Raw genomic sequence first — 15,836 nt, 5'->3', positions numbered from 1 at the left:
AATGAAAACAAAGAAAGAAATTAGGATGAAATGTAATGCAGAACACATGCAAGTCAAGTGAAAAGGTCAGCCGGGGGGGCATACCATTTACGAGCACATCATCTCAGGCGACGGAAATGTAGCAAAAAATGTGGCCTTAAATACCTTCGCACCGAAAAGTTCTTTTCAAGTAAACCTTTCCATATGTCCAACTAATAAATAATCCCAATCCTCTAAAGACGGAATCTTTAGCAAAACATCTGGGATTCTTCATTATGCATGCAGCGCTATACACATGAGGATGGATAGTTTCCAAAGCCAAAAGAGGGAGAAAACCAATGAAGGGGAAATGCTGGAAAGAAAAGTGGCTTGTCGGCAAAAAGTGAAATCTCTGAGGCTTGGCACCAAACCAAAGTCCTGCGTGGCCATGTTTATTGTGATCATCTTTGCGTTGGCGCTCCAACACTCCCTATTTTAATATTGTGTGTTAGGTAGTTAGGGACAGATGCCATGGAGGATTACGGATTGTCAACCCTGGAAAAAAAAGAAAAAATGCACTTGGATACTGCAGATATCATTCCAGTGTTTGCCTGTATAGAAAGTTGCTTGGATGTTTTGTGTTTGTCTTGTAATGTGACACCGATAGGGTGAAGTCAAAGCTAAGGAAGAAAAATGCAGTTTGATCTGACGACGTCTCTTCCTCTTTCTGGATCTTCTAAGTGGAAGATTTCAATCTCTGGCATGTTTTTGTTCTCGTAAATTGAAACCCAGAGACACTTGTTGACCCGGCTTATAGTTATAGATTTGTCGCTTGAAAAAAACGGACTGAGACTCGGCATACCAAAACAGCTGTGTGCATTCCAGATGTTGGATTTCATGCACAATATTGTAAAGCAAAATAGGCGGAAGAAAGTTTTTTTTTCCAGATGTTTGAGTGTTGCTGTTTTTGTTTTTTTTCCATGTGTGTAATTGAGTGAAATTAAACTGCACAGCTCCAGAATAATCTTGACTATGTCAAGAGTGCTTTAGGGAACAGCCGCTGTTGCAGACTGCTGATTAAGACTCGTGCTTCCTGCTTTGTTTTGAATCAATTCAAGTGGTCCTGCTTCTTATTAATCTGACATAAGAGACTGGTAAGCATGTCTCGGCTTTCTTCACTAGTGCCTTTTTGTTCGATGGATGTGAATATGTTGCCGCTTCTGTTTCTCTCCTCCAAGACTTGAAAATCAGGAAACCAGAGTAACTGATTTACGCCTCGTCGTCTGCTGTGGCGTTTGTTTGTGTGACCATGTGGGAGGACACATGTGTCTGCTTTGGTATGTAGTGCTTAGAGCATAGGTGTCAAACATAAGGCCCGGCGGCCAGATCCGGCCCATCGCGTCATTTTATGTGGCCTGCAAAGACGAATTGTGCAACGACTTCATGTGTCAATACTGAAATTACAAATTGTCTTCACTTTTAAAGCCAAATGTGGCTTAACAATACTTTGTGTTGCAAAAAAAAAAATGCTTAGTCTAAACAATGAACATTGATTTCTGAAGTCTCATTTCCATCCAATCAGGTTTTCAGCATTGCTGTATAAGGCAGGGCGAATAGATTGACAGGCAAATGCCAAGAAAAGCTTTTCATCATTTTTCCAGATGCAGACTTTGCGTGTTGTCAAGAGTGCGTAGTGGGTGGGAATGTCCGAGAAGTGTGCGTCATTGTCATGAGTTTTAAGATAAACCGGCCTGATGAAATAAGAGCCTTCGGCCTTGCCGTGGCCCCCATCATCCATCTGGTGATGTCACCTGTGATTGTGTGTTACACCGAAATGCCTGCGTGTGTGCTGGTGTGTGGAATTTCAGCCCATTAAGTGACCCTGCAGAAAAGCCTTTGGGAACTGAGGAGGCTTGATATGCTTGTCAAGTGGAAGGTTGATGCATCTTCAGCACCGCTGTGCCGTGCCTCCAAAGCTGTTTGTGTGCACACGCACGCGCTGAAAGCATTTGGGCTATTGTAAAAAAAAAAAAAAAAAAAGAGGCACTTATTAAACCAAGACCCCACCCTTGCTCATTGGGAACCTGAAACCATTCCAAACACTGCAGGAAGAAAGGGCTGAAAGAAGACAGAGGTATAGTTACCTTTCCATTCCCATGGGTGAAAGCATTTTGCTTGCATTAGTTTCACACTCTCACTGGGACCCTGGAGGCGAAAGGAGCGTCCAATCAGGATTAGCGAGCTGTAAAGGGCTTCAGATAGCCTGGTGATGAAGAGGAAGAAAAACGGACCGGTCCCGCCTTTCTCGCTGACGAAAAGGGGAGGCGGGAACGAATGCTTGGCAGGCAACAGATGTATGTGCGTGTGTGTTAATGAGCGACAATTGTTCTCTGCACTAAGCGCTTAAGTTGCCAGTCTGAATGAAGGACATCTACTGGGCTTGCCAAAAAATGATGCTAAATCTAGGAAGCACAACTGCTTGAGTTTTTGTGGCTGTGAGAACGTGCAAATGTGCAGGTGCATGTGTGTGTGTCTGGGTTCACACCTGTGAGCTCAGACACAGACGCTCATTGCGGCTCTTAATTATCTCCAGCATAAATCAATGATGGGTGCGTTGCCATGGCAGCCAGTGTTGGCGACGGCAGGAAGATAAAACCAAGTTTTTCATTCACCTTTAAATAACTTGCTATTTATTTTAAGAGCAGCACTATGAATACCAGTTTATATTTGTGAGTTACAAAGAAGTTGGATGAGAACTTTTGTGTTAAATTCCTTAAATGCCATGTCAGTTATTACAATAAAAAAAAAAAACAGCCTAGATAGCAGTGACCAAGTCAGAAAAATTTAAATAGGCAGTATTGCATCCTGAAAGGGAATAAAAAGAAAGATAATCTGAAGGTATTTTTGTGGGATCCGAGTAGAAGTGTTTTCCTATGTGTCTTTTGTCTGGGAAGCACATCAGCAGACAAAAGGCAGCATTAGCACTTGCGCCTGAGGGGGAACAAGGGCAAGTGAAGGCTCTCTTTGTATGCTAGGCTCACGGACATTTTGGCTGGGAATGGCGTTTTAAAAAGGAGCATTTTCCACATGCCTCAGCACTAAGTGAGGCCTCTGTAACCGCTAGTAACTCAATTGTGCCACATGATTTCTTGGCGAGTAATCCACAAATGGGCACTCGGTGCAAACCGCTTGGAATCCGGGCCTAATGAGCCAGCAGAGGCAAGTCCGGGGAGGACACAGAAAGAGACCCCAATGGTGGACCCAGGAGGATGAGCTGAAAGATTGATGGAAATGCAATGCACACTTAGCTGAATGGGAAAAGAATGTGAACAACGGTTTACAAAGAAGTGAAAAACCAGATGAGTCAAGAACAGTGCAGCCAGGAAGTGGAAAGCGCAAACGTATTACAAGTCTGCCATATTTGGCATTGTTTTCACGTGCGTAACGCTTTAGCACTGAAGATCCAACCACAATAGACACACAATGCAAGAGATGTGAACTGAGAATTCTATGTGATTGCTTCAGGATGAAACGAGATGAGACCACCCCCACCCCATGAAAATTCCTCCTACACGCACATTCAAGAGTCTGATGAGAAGTTTCATTCATACAAGATTGAGAAGAAGGACATAATGGTTCATGGAATTCCATTCAAATGCACAATTTGGGCATCATGAGAGCTTTTTATGCCAGACCCTCCGAATCATATTCCAAATGCTATTTTAAAAAAGATCTCACTTGATGGTTATAGCGCGAGACTTGGGAGTGGAAATGACTCATTTAGAGCTACTCCAAAAAAATCCCATCCAATTGGACCTCGGAGAAAAAAAGGACACCGTTTCCATAGCAACCATTTTTCGGCAAAGTATTCCTTTGTTGTCTCTCTCACCGTTTCCTATTTTGGGTCCAAATAAACCTCCAACAAGTTTAGAAAACAAGCAGCCCAAAGGAAAGAAACATTTGAACACATTTAAAGAGGAGAGAGGGATTTCTGTTTCTGGGAAGGAAAGATAGACATAGAGGAAAAGAAAACATTCCAAATCCAGATGCACCCCTGGAAAAAGGCCTGAGTGACAAACACTAAAGCAGGCACTAAATCTAGACATGCAGTGACACAACTATTCCTGCCCTATATTTCATATTTAATCTGCTCCGCCTGAGGATATCTTGGCCCAGTGCTGTGTGTAATCTTGTCGAGGGGCAGATGGCCCCGTCACAGAGTCAATCGGATCCCCTGGATTGGGATGGTGTCCTCCAAGGGCCGCTGTGTCAGCCAGGATCAGCAGGTTTGGCTGGTGAGATGCGGCATCAGCAGAGTTGAGGAAGAAGGTCATGCGACCATTTTTCTAGAAATATTTTGTCACAGCCTGGAAAAGGTGTGTGGGTTTGGTTGATCGTGGGAGGTTGGCTGCTTGAAAATTAGATCTCGGGTTAAAAAGATTGTCAAACTGTGGCCCGCGGGCCAGATTTGGCTCGTAGTGTATTTATATCTGGCCCACGAAGACAAGTTGTGCATGGATTGTGTGTCAATACTAATATTGCAAATTGTCTTTACTTTGAAAAATAGAGCTGTTTCTAGCAATTTATATCACCATTGGTCTTCTTACTCATCTCTGATTTCAAAACTAGTTATTCATTTTTTCCCAAATTCAGGAAAAAGTCAAATGAGGTATACACAAAACAATATGTAAAAGGTTCCTAGGCAGTACATTGAATAGTTACTTGAATATTTCAAAGTGAGGAAAGCAAGCAGCAGAATGGAATGAATAAAATATGTGAAAGCGGGCAGAAGCCTTACATCACAAACTGGCAGTGAGTGTGTTGACAGGCGCTCTATTTTAAAACAATCACACTTGAGCTCAACACTCGTCCTCATCAGACCTTTTAGCTCATCTCTCGGGAGTTTTCTTCAAGCTCCGTTTACGCTACTGCCTGCAAGGAAGATTTGTGTGTGTTTTTTTTTTCCCTCAGTCTACCTTTTGATTTCTAAATTCACAGGAGATCACTGCAATATTTGGACGTTTGAATTTGCAGTCACACTCCAAATGCCCCCCAAACACTCAATACGTTGTTATCGCCAATTACCAGATGATGTGAGGGAATGTGTGTGGTCTTCTTAATGGATGAGGGAAAGGCAGACAGTGCTGAGGGACAGTTGAATGCTATCCCGGAGCAGACTGAGACTTAATGAATGACTGCATGGGACAGTAATGAAAAGAGGATGGAAAGGAACGGAAGGAAGGAAGGAGATGTGCTACTGAGGTTTGATTTGTTACTGAAAAGATGCACTGTGTAGCTTTTGTTGTGGATCTGTGTGTGGCGTCATGCATACAATTCAAATAGTCAATGCATAAAAGAGAGGAGAAAAACTGACACGGGCTACCATGTGACCTGTGCAGACTTTTCCGGTTTATTAACTGGCCGTTGTGAAGAAGTTGAAATGGCAATATGTGACCTCAAGAAGAAATCTCCTTCTTCATTGGACAGCTGCTCTTCACGCACTGGTCGAAGAATGAGAACATGTCGAGCATAAAGACAGCCAGAAGGGAACTTCAGCTCACTTTCCCATAAGATGGCGCAGAGGAGAAAAGCAGACGTAAAGAATGGCGAAAGGTTGAGTGACTAAACATTTGCTTTGGCCACTGCAGAGTAGTCTGTTCGTCCCCGAACGTGCACCCAGAGGAGCCTCCGGTTTCGACCATAAATCTGAATAGGGTGGGAGTTATCATACTTCCTCCCCCCCTGCATCCCCTCCTCAACTAAACCCCACATTCCTCCCAGACACTGCTTCATCCAAACAAAGTGGCCAGTTCCCACCACTAGAAAAATCGTTGTCACGGGAAAAAAAAAAAAAAAAAACGGACCGTCTTAATAGTCCTTGGGTTCATTTTATTTGACACTTCCTATGCATTAAACATAAATGTTCATTCTAACTTCCGACAAAGCGGAAAGTAGAATTTGATCGACTATCTTCACTCGCATTTGAATCCACCACAAAGTGAATATGTGAAGCGTGTTTGGGATCCATAAAAGAGGCGCGGGGTCGTAACGCACTGATGAAATGAGTGTGAATTCAGAGGCCGCTAGTTATAGAAACCCTGGCAACACATTCCAATGGTGTCTGCCTTGTCCCTCAGAGCAAGTCTTTTGTGCTTATTGAAAGGCAAAAGGGGGGCGGGAGAGACCGTTACAGGGTTTCTCCCTTCAGGGTATGGAGAATAAGAAGACAATGAGCTCATCTTTACACTTTTGTGCTTGGCATGTGTGACAGATGTAGCTACTTGTTAATGGCATGCATGCGAGATGGGATACAGGAAGTGTTGTGTCAACAATGGATTATGAGGAATGCTCCTCTGAAGGAGCGTATACTTCGCTCCACTGTTTTTGTTTGGTCAAATGATCCAAGCATGATATTGGCAATTGCTAGTGGAGCGTTAGTGGTGGAGTGTAAACACACACACATAAAGAGAAGCTTGGGTGGTGGGCTTCAACAGGAAATTCCTTTATAGCCTTTCTGCTGACTAAGTGAGAAGTGAGGGAGGAAGAAAGAATGTAACGTATATGGTGTCTGTGTAATTTGGGGTCCGGTTAGGGCAACGTATGCACAATCCATTACCGCTCGATTGTGAAGGAGCCATCAAATAATTCCATCAAAATGAGCAATTAGTATTTCGCAAGACTGCTGGGGTGAATTTGCTAAATGCTTAATTGTGATGAGATGCGGCAATGTTTACATGCAGGAGATCACAAATTAAGATTCTGTTGAAACATCCAATCAGTGTTAATGGTGATGTGACAAAAAAAAAAACTGCTGCATTTATACTAAGTGATCAACCCACTTATGATTCAATAATCCAGCCAACAATCACGCTCCACTAATCTAAATAAAAATGGGGAAAAGCAGAGATTGAGTCCTTTATGCAATGACCCATATTAACTACAATACTGCAATTAGAAAAGCTGCATAGAAAATCTGGATGATGGTCGTTTGAATTCATCCCACTTTAGTGAAATGAAGAGGGATTGGGTGTGAAAACAATTTGCATAAATAAAGGCGCAGATGGTCAACAATGGAAATGTGGTTAATCCACGTCTGTGTGACGGCTGCCACAAGAAAAGAAAGGAGTGGCAGAGTCTGAAAAGAACGGAACAAACTGGAACAACACTGACTCCGTGTGTTTCATTTGGGATCTCACAACCAGTTTTATACAGACCGGCTCATTTCTGTGGCAGCTGTCATATTTTACATTCATTTGTTCTTGAATCATTATGATTTCAGGGTACTCATGATGTCAAATAAAAATGATATGCAAATGAACCTCCTGTTAATTGCAATAAAAATAAAAGTGCAACAGCATCGATATAATTTCATGGTGCGAGAAAAATGAAACTTAGTAATATCTCATAATACCTTTAATAGCACGAACAATTGAGAATTCATACTGAAAGCAACTCAATGGAAAATTGATGTAACAGGTTTTAAGAACTTTTGTGAGAGTCTCACAGACAGTCAATAACAGACATGCAAGACATTGCGCAATCAGATCACTCCAGGCGAATACAATGATTTGCATCGTATTAAATTGCAGACAGCAGTACTTTTTGTGAAATGACTGAGAGATAGCCATGAATCGAGGAAAACAAAAACAAAAAATATTGGTTTGTGAGTGACTGTCAAACTTGGCAGGTTTTAATTAAAACTTCAAATAAATCATTTGGAGCTTGTAATGTAAAAATGGAAATCTAAGGGTGTTAATACTTCCGCTAGGGACTGTAGATATTGGCATAAAAAGCAAAAACAAAAAAAAAAAGGCAGGCAAGGGTAGGCTTAATAATTGCTCTTTAATAATAATAATCAAAAATGACTGCTGTAGTATTTATTATCTCCCAATGGTAACAAGCAGCACTTATGCCATTTTAACCTACAGTTAAGCCAGCAAAACGTACATGAAGAAAAAAAAGTTCCTCCATCGTTGTGGGAACACATCTTCTTGATTACAAACTCCATCTATTTACTGGTGTCATTTGCTCTGAATTCCAGGGTAGCTCCAAGAAATAGTCAGGGCCCGTCACGTCACGTTGTCTGGCTTAGAGGCCGACCTAAATCTTGTCTTCCTTTACAACAGGTTTACCAAAACTGGTCCAAACCCCGTCTGGAAAATCTCCAACTGACAATTATGACAAGGTGACAGTGTGGACAAAGGTTCAACAACGCATGGTTCATCTGCAGAGAACTAGCTTGGATGGCAGGGACATGGTTGATGCTGCAGAGGCTCTCATTCCCAGTTCTCCCAGTCTTCTTCCAGCTAGTTTGAAGGAAGAAAAAAACATTCATCAGTATGCCACCGATTCATAAGCGACTAAAAATGATATCCAACACAAACCTCTCCAGACGCTTCAATTTTAGAGAGCGCCATTTGAACTTCTTCTTCTGTCATGTCCAGATCAAAGTCTTTCTCCCAGTCCTCACTCACGTCGGTACTAGAACCTGGTGGACGTAAGCGAATTTACAGCCTTCAATTTTCTGTCAACTTGGCTGCAATATCATTTCAAACAGATTTAGTTGGACATGCATCATTGTTGATGCTGAGCAGTAAATGTCTGACTACAATCAAATAAAAAAGAAAAAGTAACCTCGGATGAATGTACCCTTTTTGCCATTGTTAGACGGCGAAGACTTGCCACTGTCAGAGTTCAGCTCAAACACTCTAAGGTCATGTGGTCCTTCTTCCTTTCCAGCCTCTACTTTTGCTGTCATGCGTGATGTCGCTACATCCGCAGTGACCTCTTGCTGGGTTCCAGTTTCCGTTTGTGTCTGCTCCGGCTTCTGCACTTTTTGCATCTTGTCTACACTATCGTCCACAGTGACCTCGGTCAGCTTGTTTGCCAACTCGGTGTTGACCACCTCCAGCTGCGTTGGCAGACTGACGCTGTCGCTGCTAACTGAGAGGGTGGCGTCGCGTTCGTCAGCGGGAGACAGCGTTGTACTACTAAGCTGCGTGGTTGCTGCGGGGGTCATCGAAGGGGTAGGCGCTTGCGTTGAGCTCATGTCCAATGGGGGTGTAAAGTTGAGCTGTGATGAGGACACTGTACCAAGAAAGTCGTCTAACAGAAACAGAAAGCCCATTGAGGTAGTGTAAGTGACAAATGGGAGTCAGTAAGTTGCTTGCATACCCTCCTCCTCTTCCTCCCAGCCAAGGGTCTCTGTTTGGGAAGTCTGTTCTGCCCTCTGCTTCAGCACCAGGCGCCGTGCCTCCTCCTAACAATGCAGAACAGTACAGAAATCATAAATGTTTTCGAGAAGTTATCATTCACATTGCTCATATTCAAACGAGGCAGCAGGGGGCGTCAAAGCCTATGAAACGAGTTGCATGCTGGGGTTGCGCTTCATTTCAAGAATATATGCACCATGTACTGAAGGATGCACTTACCTGGTCCAGCTGGAATACTTTGTAGAAGTACCTTTGCCAGAATTCCGAATGGGCAACTGCTGCCGGAACCTTTGATTGAGACATCCCCAAAAAAATGAACATTTTCTGATTGTTTTTGTTAAAAGCAACTCACGGTAGCATGACTGAAGTACACGTACCATTTTTGTGTAAAGCGCTCGTATTGAGGGACTGCTAACTAACAGCTCAGAGATCTCGCTTTTCTTATCCTCCATACTGAAGTTGGATAGCCAGTTGTCGAATTGCTCTGGGGGGCCTGAAAAAAAACAATACAATTATATAATAATTAAAAGTTCTTCAGATAACGTGGTGCCACGGAGTGAATGTCTTACCATCAGGCTCATTGCAGTATGTGGCAGGATCAGCCTGCAGACTGTAGAGACGTGCCTGTAGAGTCATTCGTTTAGTTTGTACAAATGTTAGTTTTGCATATTGACAGAAAAGTCTTAAAACAATGTTGCACTGTAACATTTCGATAAACTGCCATAAAAGTAAAAAGTCCACCTTTGAGCTGTCGTAGACTTCTGTTGTTCCAGCCGGTGTTGCCACCAACGTGATAACATCACAGTCGATGGTTTTATCAGGGGGTGGTGCGAGTGTGTCTGTTATGACTCCCAAGAAACTAGAAAGACTCTTCTTGACCTTCTCTGTGGTCTCTGATGAGCCTTCAACCTAGAGAGAATGGGCCAATGCGCCATAAATGTTTAGCCCATTCAAATATATGACAAAACATAACACTGTTTGTTATATAAGAGGCAGAAATGCAATGACAAAATAGACAGCAACAACTTACCGCTAGCTTATTTTTGACCGCAGCGGCTGTGGCCACAATGGAACAGGCTGTGTCATGCTGCACTACCGTGGAGAACTCTGTCAAGTCTCGCTTAATAAACTCTAAGGCCTCTGATGACTGCAATGAAAATAATGATATTACAATTGGAGCAAACACTCAGGCCAAAATATGATGTGGAAATAAATGACTACCTTGTCTTTGACGGCCTGGAAGCTTTGATGAAGCCAGCCTCCCCACCAGCTTTCTCTGTCATCGTAAGATTCATATTAGCTAGATACACAACTTGAAAAATCTGCATGCACGTGGAATCACTTTCCTGCTGCAAAGTCATCGTAGATTGCGTATAACGTTCAATGGCTCTGCTCCAATTTGCCACGAATTGGCTAACGGTAGTGACAGTTGGAGGCTAACGGTCTGGCAAAATAAAAGCTTCGCTGTTCTCTAGCGATGCTTAGTAAATCATTTTGACAAGTTAAATATACGCGTCAAGCGTGGATATAATGCACTATTCGGTTTCGTCGTTCGATAAGTGGCGATAACGTCGTCGAGAGCAATTACATTCAAGCTAAGCTAACGGTAGCCATGCTATGTTTTGTAAACAAACGCACTTCCTCTAACGATCCTGAGCATTAAGAAAAAAGAAAAGAAATTGCAGTTCGTGCGCTGTAGTTTTAAAAAAGATTATAACAACGCAAGGTGAAGAGTTGCAAATTCATTTACGGACAACAAAAGCAACTTTTAAAAGTAAAACTAATATGCGCGACTTCACACTCACCCTTCAGCCATCTTTTAGAGATGACATCATCACCAGGATTCTGAACTCTAACCCCAGTTACGTCAAAGCGATACACGTGACGAAAACGGTTTATACCTGCCTCTTCATCATCATATATTGACATATACGTAAAAACATATCACTCTAATAATATACTTTGGTCACCTTTAGTTTTTACTTTAGATCTCGTGTTTATTTTGTTGTCGTCACGTTATACTATCTACGGAGGTCTAAGAAGACCAATTCTAAAAGACTACGCGTTTTAGTTGTTTTTATAATTCAGCTGCATACCTGAGGCAGAGATGGTTAAGTCCTGGACAGGTTACCAGACAATCATTTGCCATACAATATTATAAGGTGTAAATATCTATCAATTGTTTACATAACTCCAAAAATGTTGCTGGATCTATCCAGAACTGGAATAAAATGGCACAGGCATTTACCATGAAATTATGCCAAATGTCTGTCAATGCACAGCAACATATTTTAATCTTACAATTGACTATTTTTTAAAGCCTCATGGTACCATTGAGCTGCAAAATATTATATGCAAAAATGTAATCATATGTCATATTGGCTACACCAGGCCACATTTGACAAATATTAATGATCCCCTCCAAACCAAGCAAGGAAAAATCCAAAACCCCATTAGGGGGGAAAAAGAACACTGGAGAAGGGACCACAGATGGAGGAATCATCCTTTCTGGATGACCAGGCTCCAATGGATGCTGAGTGGGCAACATTGAACACATAATATGATGTTATACAATATGAACTCCCCAAAATTATCAGTTGTTCAACCCCTGCCGTGATGAACGACTTCTAGACAGGCTGTGTGTGCGTGCGTTTGTGCGTCGCATGTGTGTCCTGACCCCTCAGCAGCTGTGCTTTCTACTCATTAGTATGTATTCCGTGTTTGGGGGCTGGGGGGTCGTCTGTTGGCTTTACTAAACTCAAATGAAAAAAAAAAAAAACAGACAACAAAGCTCTGTAAGTGTGTTGTCACTTAATTGACGATAGCCTTCATCCAGACGCTACACCATGTGTGCATATGTCCTGCAATATGTATCCTCTGTCCAGTGTCTCTTTTGCCTTAATTGGGTTTTTCAGTCTGCCAATTAACTCTGTCAATGCACATTGAATGAGCCAAGACAGACAACTGCTTCTCTATTGATCGCAATCTGAATCCATATCCATCTGTTAACAATATCAAGTAATTAATTAGTTCTACCAAGTTACACAATTTACAGTGAACTATACTCCATTTACATTAGAAAATACCAGTTTAACATACAAATACTATACTGTAGTGCAAAAATATTAGTATACTAAATGAGATAGTTAGCAACTCAATAACATATTGAGAAGATGCAGTTAAATGAATGAAATACTCATACAAATACAAAAAATGAAGCCAGTGCTACAGTGCAGATGACAATTTGAGATCGATTTTGAAAGTTGAATTCTTTTTCTGCAACATTGCTCCTCATCCATCATTGCAACCAAAAGCTGCTGAGGCTGCTTAACATTGCCTTGATGACAGCCCATAATGGTCCACAGAGGACCTGTCCATATTGTATGATGTAAGAAGGGTATCCATTACGCAGCGCACTCCCACCCACCCACCCCCAGACAGACACGTTCACACCAGACTGCCGATGCCACACCGTGGGTTAACACCATCTGGTGCCCATCAGGAAACACCAGCTTTGCACAAGTCAATGTCTCTAATTATCTACCTTGGCCAAAGGGAGGCCGCTTTCCACTAATCTCCGCAATGTGTTCTGCTTCCCATTCCCACCTGTGCCCTGATAAAAGGAGGGGCCTTGCAGGAGGGAGGACCTCTGCTCTGTGTCAGGGGACAGGCACCAGGTGATGCAGCCACGGCGGCCGGTCCCCATGCACGCCAGAAGCTTCAGTGCTTGCTTTGCCTGGCAGCTGCCTCCCCCCACTGAGACATCCCACAGCTGACAATTCCCCAGCACTGACAGGGGCTCCTTACACTGTCAATAGCCTCATATATTAGAGCTAACCGCCTTTGTGCTGAGTGAGGGTGTCAGGCTTTTTGGCCTGACAGCGCTTGTTACCATGATGAAATGTAGATTGAATGGAGGGAGGGGGGGGGTGTCTCAGGCACGAGAGCTCGGACACCCCCGGCCTTTGTGTCCCACGCATGGCTATTGTTCCAGCCCATTCAGGGCTCTCGGGAGAGGCAGGAGGCCCAAAGAGGAAGGTGGTTGAGAATGAGTTACATCTCTTCATTTCTCCCCTGATCTGCAGATCATCTGTCAGCCGTGGGAGGATAAGCATGTATTTTACACGCTTGATTTGTTGCTAAGTGAAGGCAAGTCATTGTGGTGTTGTTTGCCGAAATCATCTTCATGGTAATCAGTGTGTTTGCACTTTAGCCCATTCATCTTTTGATCAAGTCTATGTGCAAATACATTTCACACCAAGAGTAACTTAATTATGTTATTAAAAAAAGACTTCAAATAGACTGGCCACATAGTTGCCCTTTGTGTGCAGATGAGCAAGTCATGATGAGACAGTGACAAATAGTCGTCCCAGATCTTAAGGACATAGCTACGTCCCTCGCCTGTGCAGGACAAAAGTGACGCGGCTTCCTGGCGCCTGTGTTGTCCTTTCATCTCCTACACCCTGTTGAGGTAAAGATGGATGGTCCCCCAGCTCCAAAAACACCACATTCAGCTTGTGTGTTGTCGCTTTGTGTCGGCCTTCTGTCCCTCTTTTGCTCTTTGAGAGGTCGATGGGTGCCTCCAAAGCTGGTTAGCAACTAATGATACCCTAAATCTACTTTTCTTGCACTGCTTTTGTCCTTGTCCTTATAACTCAACTGAAAAACATAACTTGTAAAATACTTGGTAGATGGTATACCTCTTTAAAAGGTCTTTTAAAAACCCATGAATGGAAATATAATAATGTCAGCACACAAAAGGTTATGATCATAAGAAATTTAATTTAGGAAAATAAAAACCCTCTACAAAAAGACGTTTTGACAATGTTTCTTCATCAGATAAATTACAATATTTGCTACTCTTGATAAAATCCCTTGTGCATTTTGAATATTTCTCTTAAAGCAATACAGAAGAGACCGGTCGTAAAAAATAGCAGCAGTTTGCATGGCGGAAAATGTATCTACATTATGTACAAATTGCAGCGCCGGTGCGGTCATCAAGTCCGCACTTTGTTGATCTTCATGTCGTTTGCTCCTTCATCTTGATGGAAACGCCAGCTGTCACTTGCACAGTTACTTGTTCATTGCCAAGCTGTGCAACGAAGAGGTCGGTGTGGGCAAAGTTTGGCACAGTGAGCATGGGCAGGGCATCCCGGGGAAATGCCTGTAGGAGCTGGTCAGGTGGAGCGGGTCCTTCAGAAGACTCTGGACCGGAGCGTGGAAGCTAAGGAAGCTGCTCGACGGAGGCGAGTGTGGAGATGGAACTGCTGTTGTGCCCGGGGTGGATGAATGGTGCTGGGCGCTGCCCACCAGAGAGTGGAGAGTCTGGGCCAGAGGATGCAGGGGGAGATGGGCAGGTGCAGATGCAGCAGGGTTGATGGACGGGTGGCCGGCGCGACTCTGGTTGGCTCCGTAGACGTCCCCCACCAGCTTCTTCATCTCCTCCAATGAGCTGGACAGCATGAGGATGTAGTTTCGGGCAAGGAGCAAGGTGGAGATTTTTGAAAGCTTGCGGACCGACGGGCCGTGAGCGTAGGGCATGACCTCTCTCAAGCCGTCCATGGCCTGATTCAAATCGTGCATCCGCTTCCTCTCCCGACTGTTTACTTTCAGTCTCAGGTCTTGCACCTCATCCTTGCTGAGCTGCGATCTGGTTTGGGCTTTACCGCCGCCGCTCTGGTCGGCCTCTCTGTCGGAGCGGTTTTCGTGGCAGTAGGTCTGAAACATCTTGTTTGAGAAGAAGCTCCCAGCTGAGTCATCCACAACCAGGTCAGGGGATGAGGAGCGGCTGTAGGTGGAACCAGCGTCAGAATCCATCTTGGTTGAAGCAAGACTGGCACCAAAAGGAAAAAAAAATTTCAGATGTTTTGCAGTTTTTCTCAATGTGTGCGTGTTCCTAGTAGTCTCGCTTTGCTTTTTGAGTCTGATGACCAGTCTGTCTAAACTGTCATTCTCTGGGCCCATTGGGGTCTATTTATACAGCCACCATAACAAAGGAACAATAAGGCGCATAATGAGACACTTAGAGCTACAGCCAATTGCAGAAGGGCCACATGTTCAGCCTCGACTGGCGCGCACACACACACACGAACGTGTTGTCCTGCGGTCCCCATTGCACCTTCCTACACACACACACATTTATCCCCTCTTCAAGCAAGCAAGCAAGCATCTCCCCCAACATCCCCAATGAACCACAACACGTTAACCCAGTGTTAAGTAGCATAAAGAGTTAGTTAACTAAGAGAGTTAAAACTTAATTCCAGATAAGACTGTTGTGATTATGAAATTGCATTTTTATTGAACTTATCACACAGTGCTCTACATACATGGAACACTTTCAAAAGTAAATCCAATCAGAAAATATTGAAGAAAATCAGTTGTTTTGTAACCTTTTCAAATATTTTAATCATTTTAATTGCATTTGGAATATGGAAGCATCACAATTAAATCATTGTCTTTCATTAGATTTAATGATCAATTTTATTGTCATTACACCAATGGCTGGGTGAATGTGTGGTTCATCAAACGAATCCTTTAACTGGAAAGTCATATTTTAAATCAAATATTCAAATAATAATGATGATGTATTAATAACATGTGCCATTTTGCTCATTATACTTTACACAATGATGGTCTCGAAAATGTGAATTGTTTTATAATTATAAT

At 43.0% G+C, this 15,836-nt stretch overlaps 2 protein-coding genes across 4 annotated transcripts; both read right to left on the bottom strand.

Moving 5' to 3' along the window:
• Nucleotides 1–7,353: 7,353 nt before the first annotated feature.
• bsdc1 (BSD domain containing 1) lies at nucleotides 7,354–11,056 on the bottom strand. Of its 3 annotated transcripts, none has more exons than XM_037241833.1 (11): nucleotides 10,976–11,056; nucleotides 10,392–10,446; nucleotides 10,201–10,317; nucleotides 9,912–10,079; nucleotides 9,740–9,794; nucleotides 9,548–9,663; nucleotides 9,390–9,458; nucleotides 9,133–9,217; nucleotides 8,593–9,063; nucleotides 8,343–8,446; nucleotides 7,354–8,264 (listed from the first exon to the last, which is right to left on the bottom strand). In XM_037241833.1, the coding sequence occupies exons 1-11, from the start codon at nucleotides 10,984–10,986 to the stop codon at nucleotides 8,235–8,237; spliced, it is 1,281 nt and encodes a 426-aa protein (XP_037097728.1). In that variant the 5' UTR covers nucleotides 10,987–11,056; the 3' UTR covers nucleotides 7,354–8,234. The 3 variants fall into 3 exon arrangements, with proteins under 3 accessions (XP_037097728.1, XP_037097730.1, XP_037097729.1); XM_037241835.1 differs by having other exon boundaries at nucleotides 8,641–9,063; XM_037241834.1 differs by having other exon boundaries at nucleotides 7,357–8,264; nucleotides 8,608–9,063; nucleotides 10,976–10,986.
• Nucleotides 11,057–13,932: 2,876 nt separating this feature from the next.
• On the bottom strand, nucleotides 13,933–15,209 carry olig4 (oligodendrocyte transcription factor 4). Its single transcript, XM_037242131.1, has one exon. The coding sequence runs from the start codon at nucleotides 15,132–15,134 to the stop codon at nucleotides 14,244–14,246; it is 891 nt and encodes a 296-aa protein (XP_037098026.1). The 5' UTR covers nucleotides 15,135–15,209; the 3' UTR covers nucleotides 13,933–14,243.
• Between the last annotated feature and the right edge of the window lie 627 nt (nucleotides 15,210–15,836).

Source organism: Syngnathus acus, chromosome 22 (genome assembly GCF_901709675.1).
Source record: "Syngnathus acus chromosome 22, fSynAcu1.2, whole genome shotgun sequence".
NCBI lineage: Eukaryota > Metazoa > Chordata > Actinopteri > Syngnathiformes > Syngnathidae > Syngnathus > Syngnathus acus.
The sequence above is the reverse complement of the archived record's forward strand: the minus strand, read 5'-3'. Positions and strand labels throughout refer to the sequence as shown.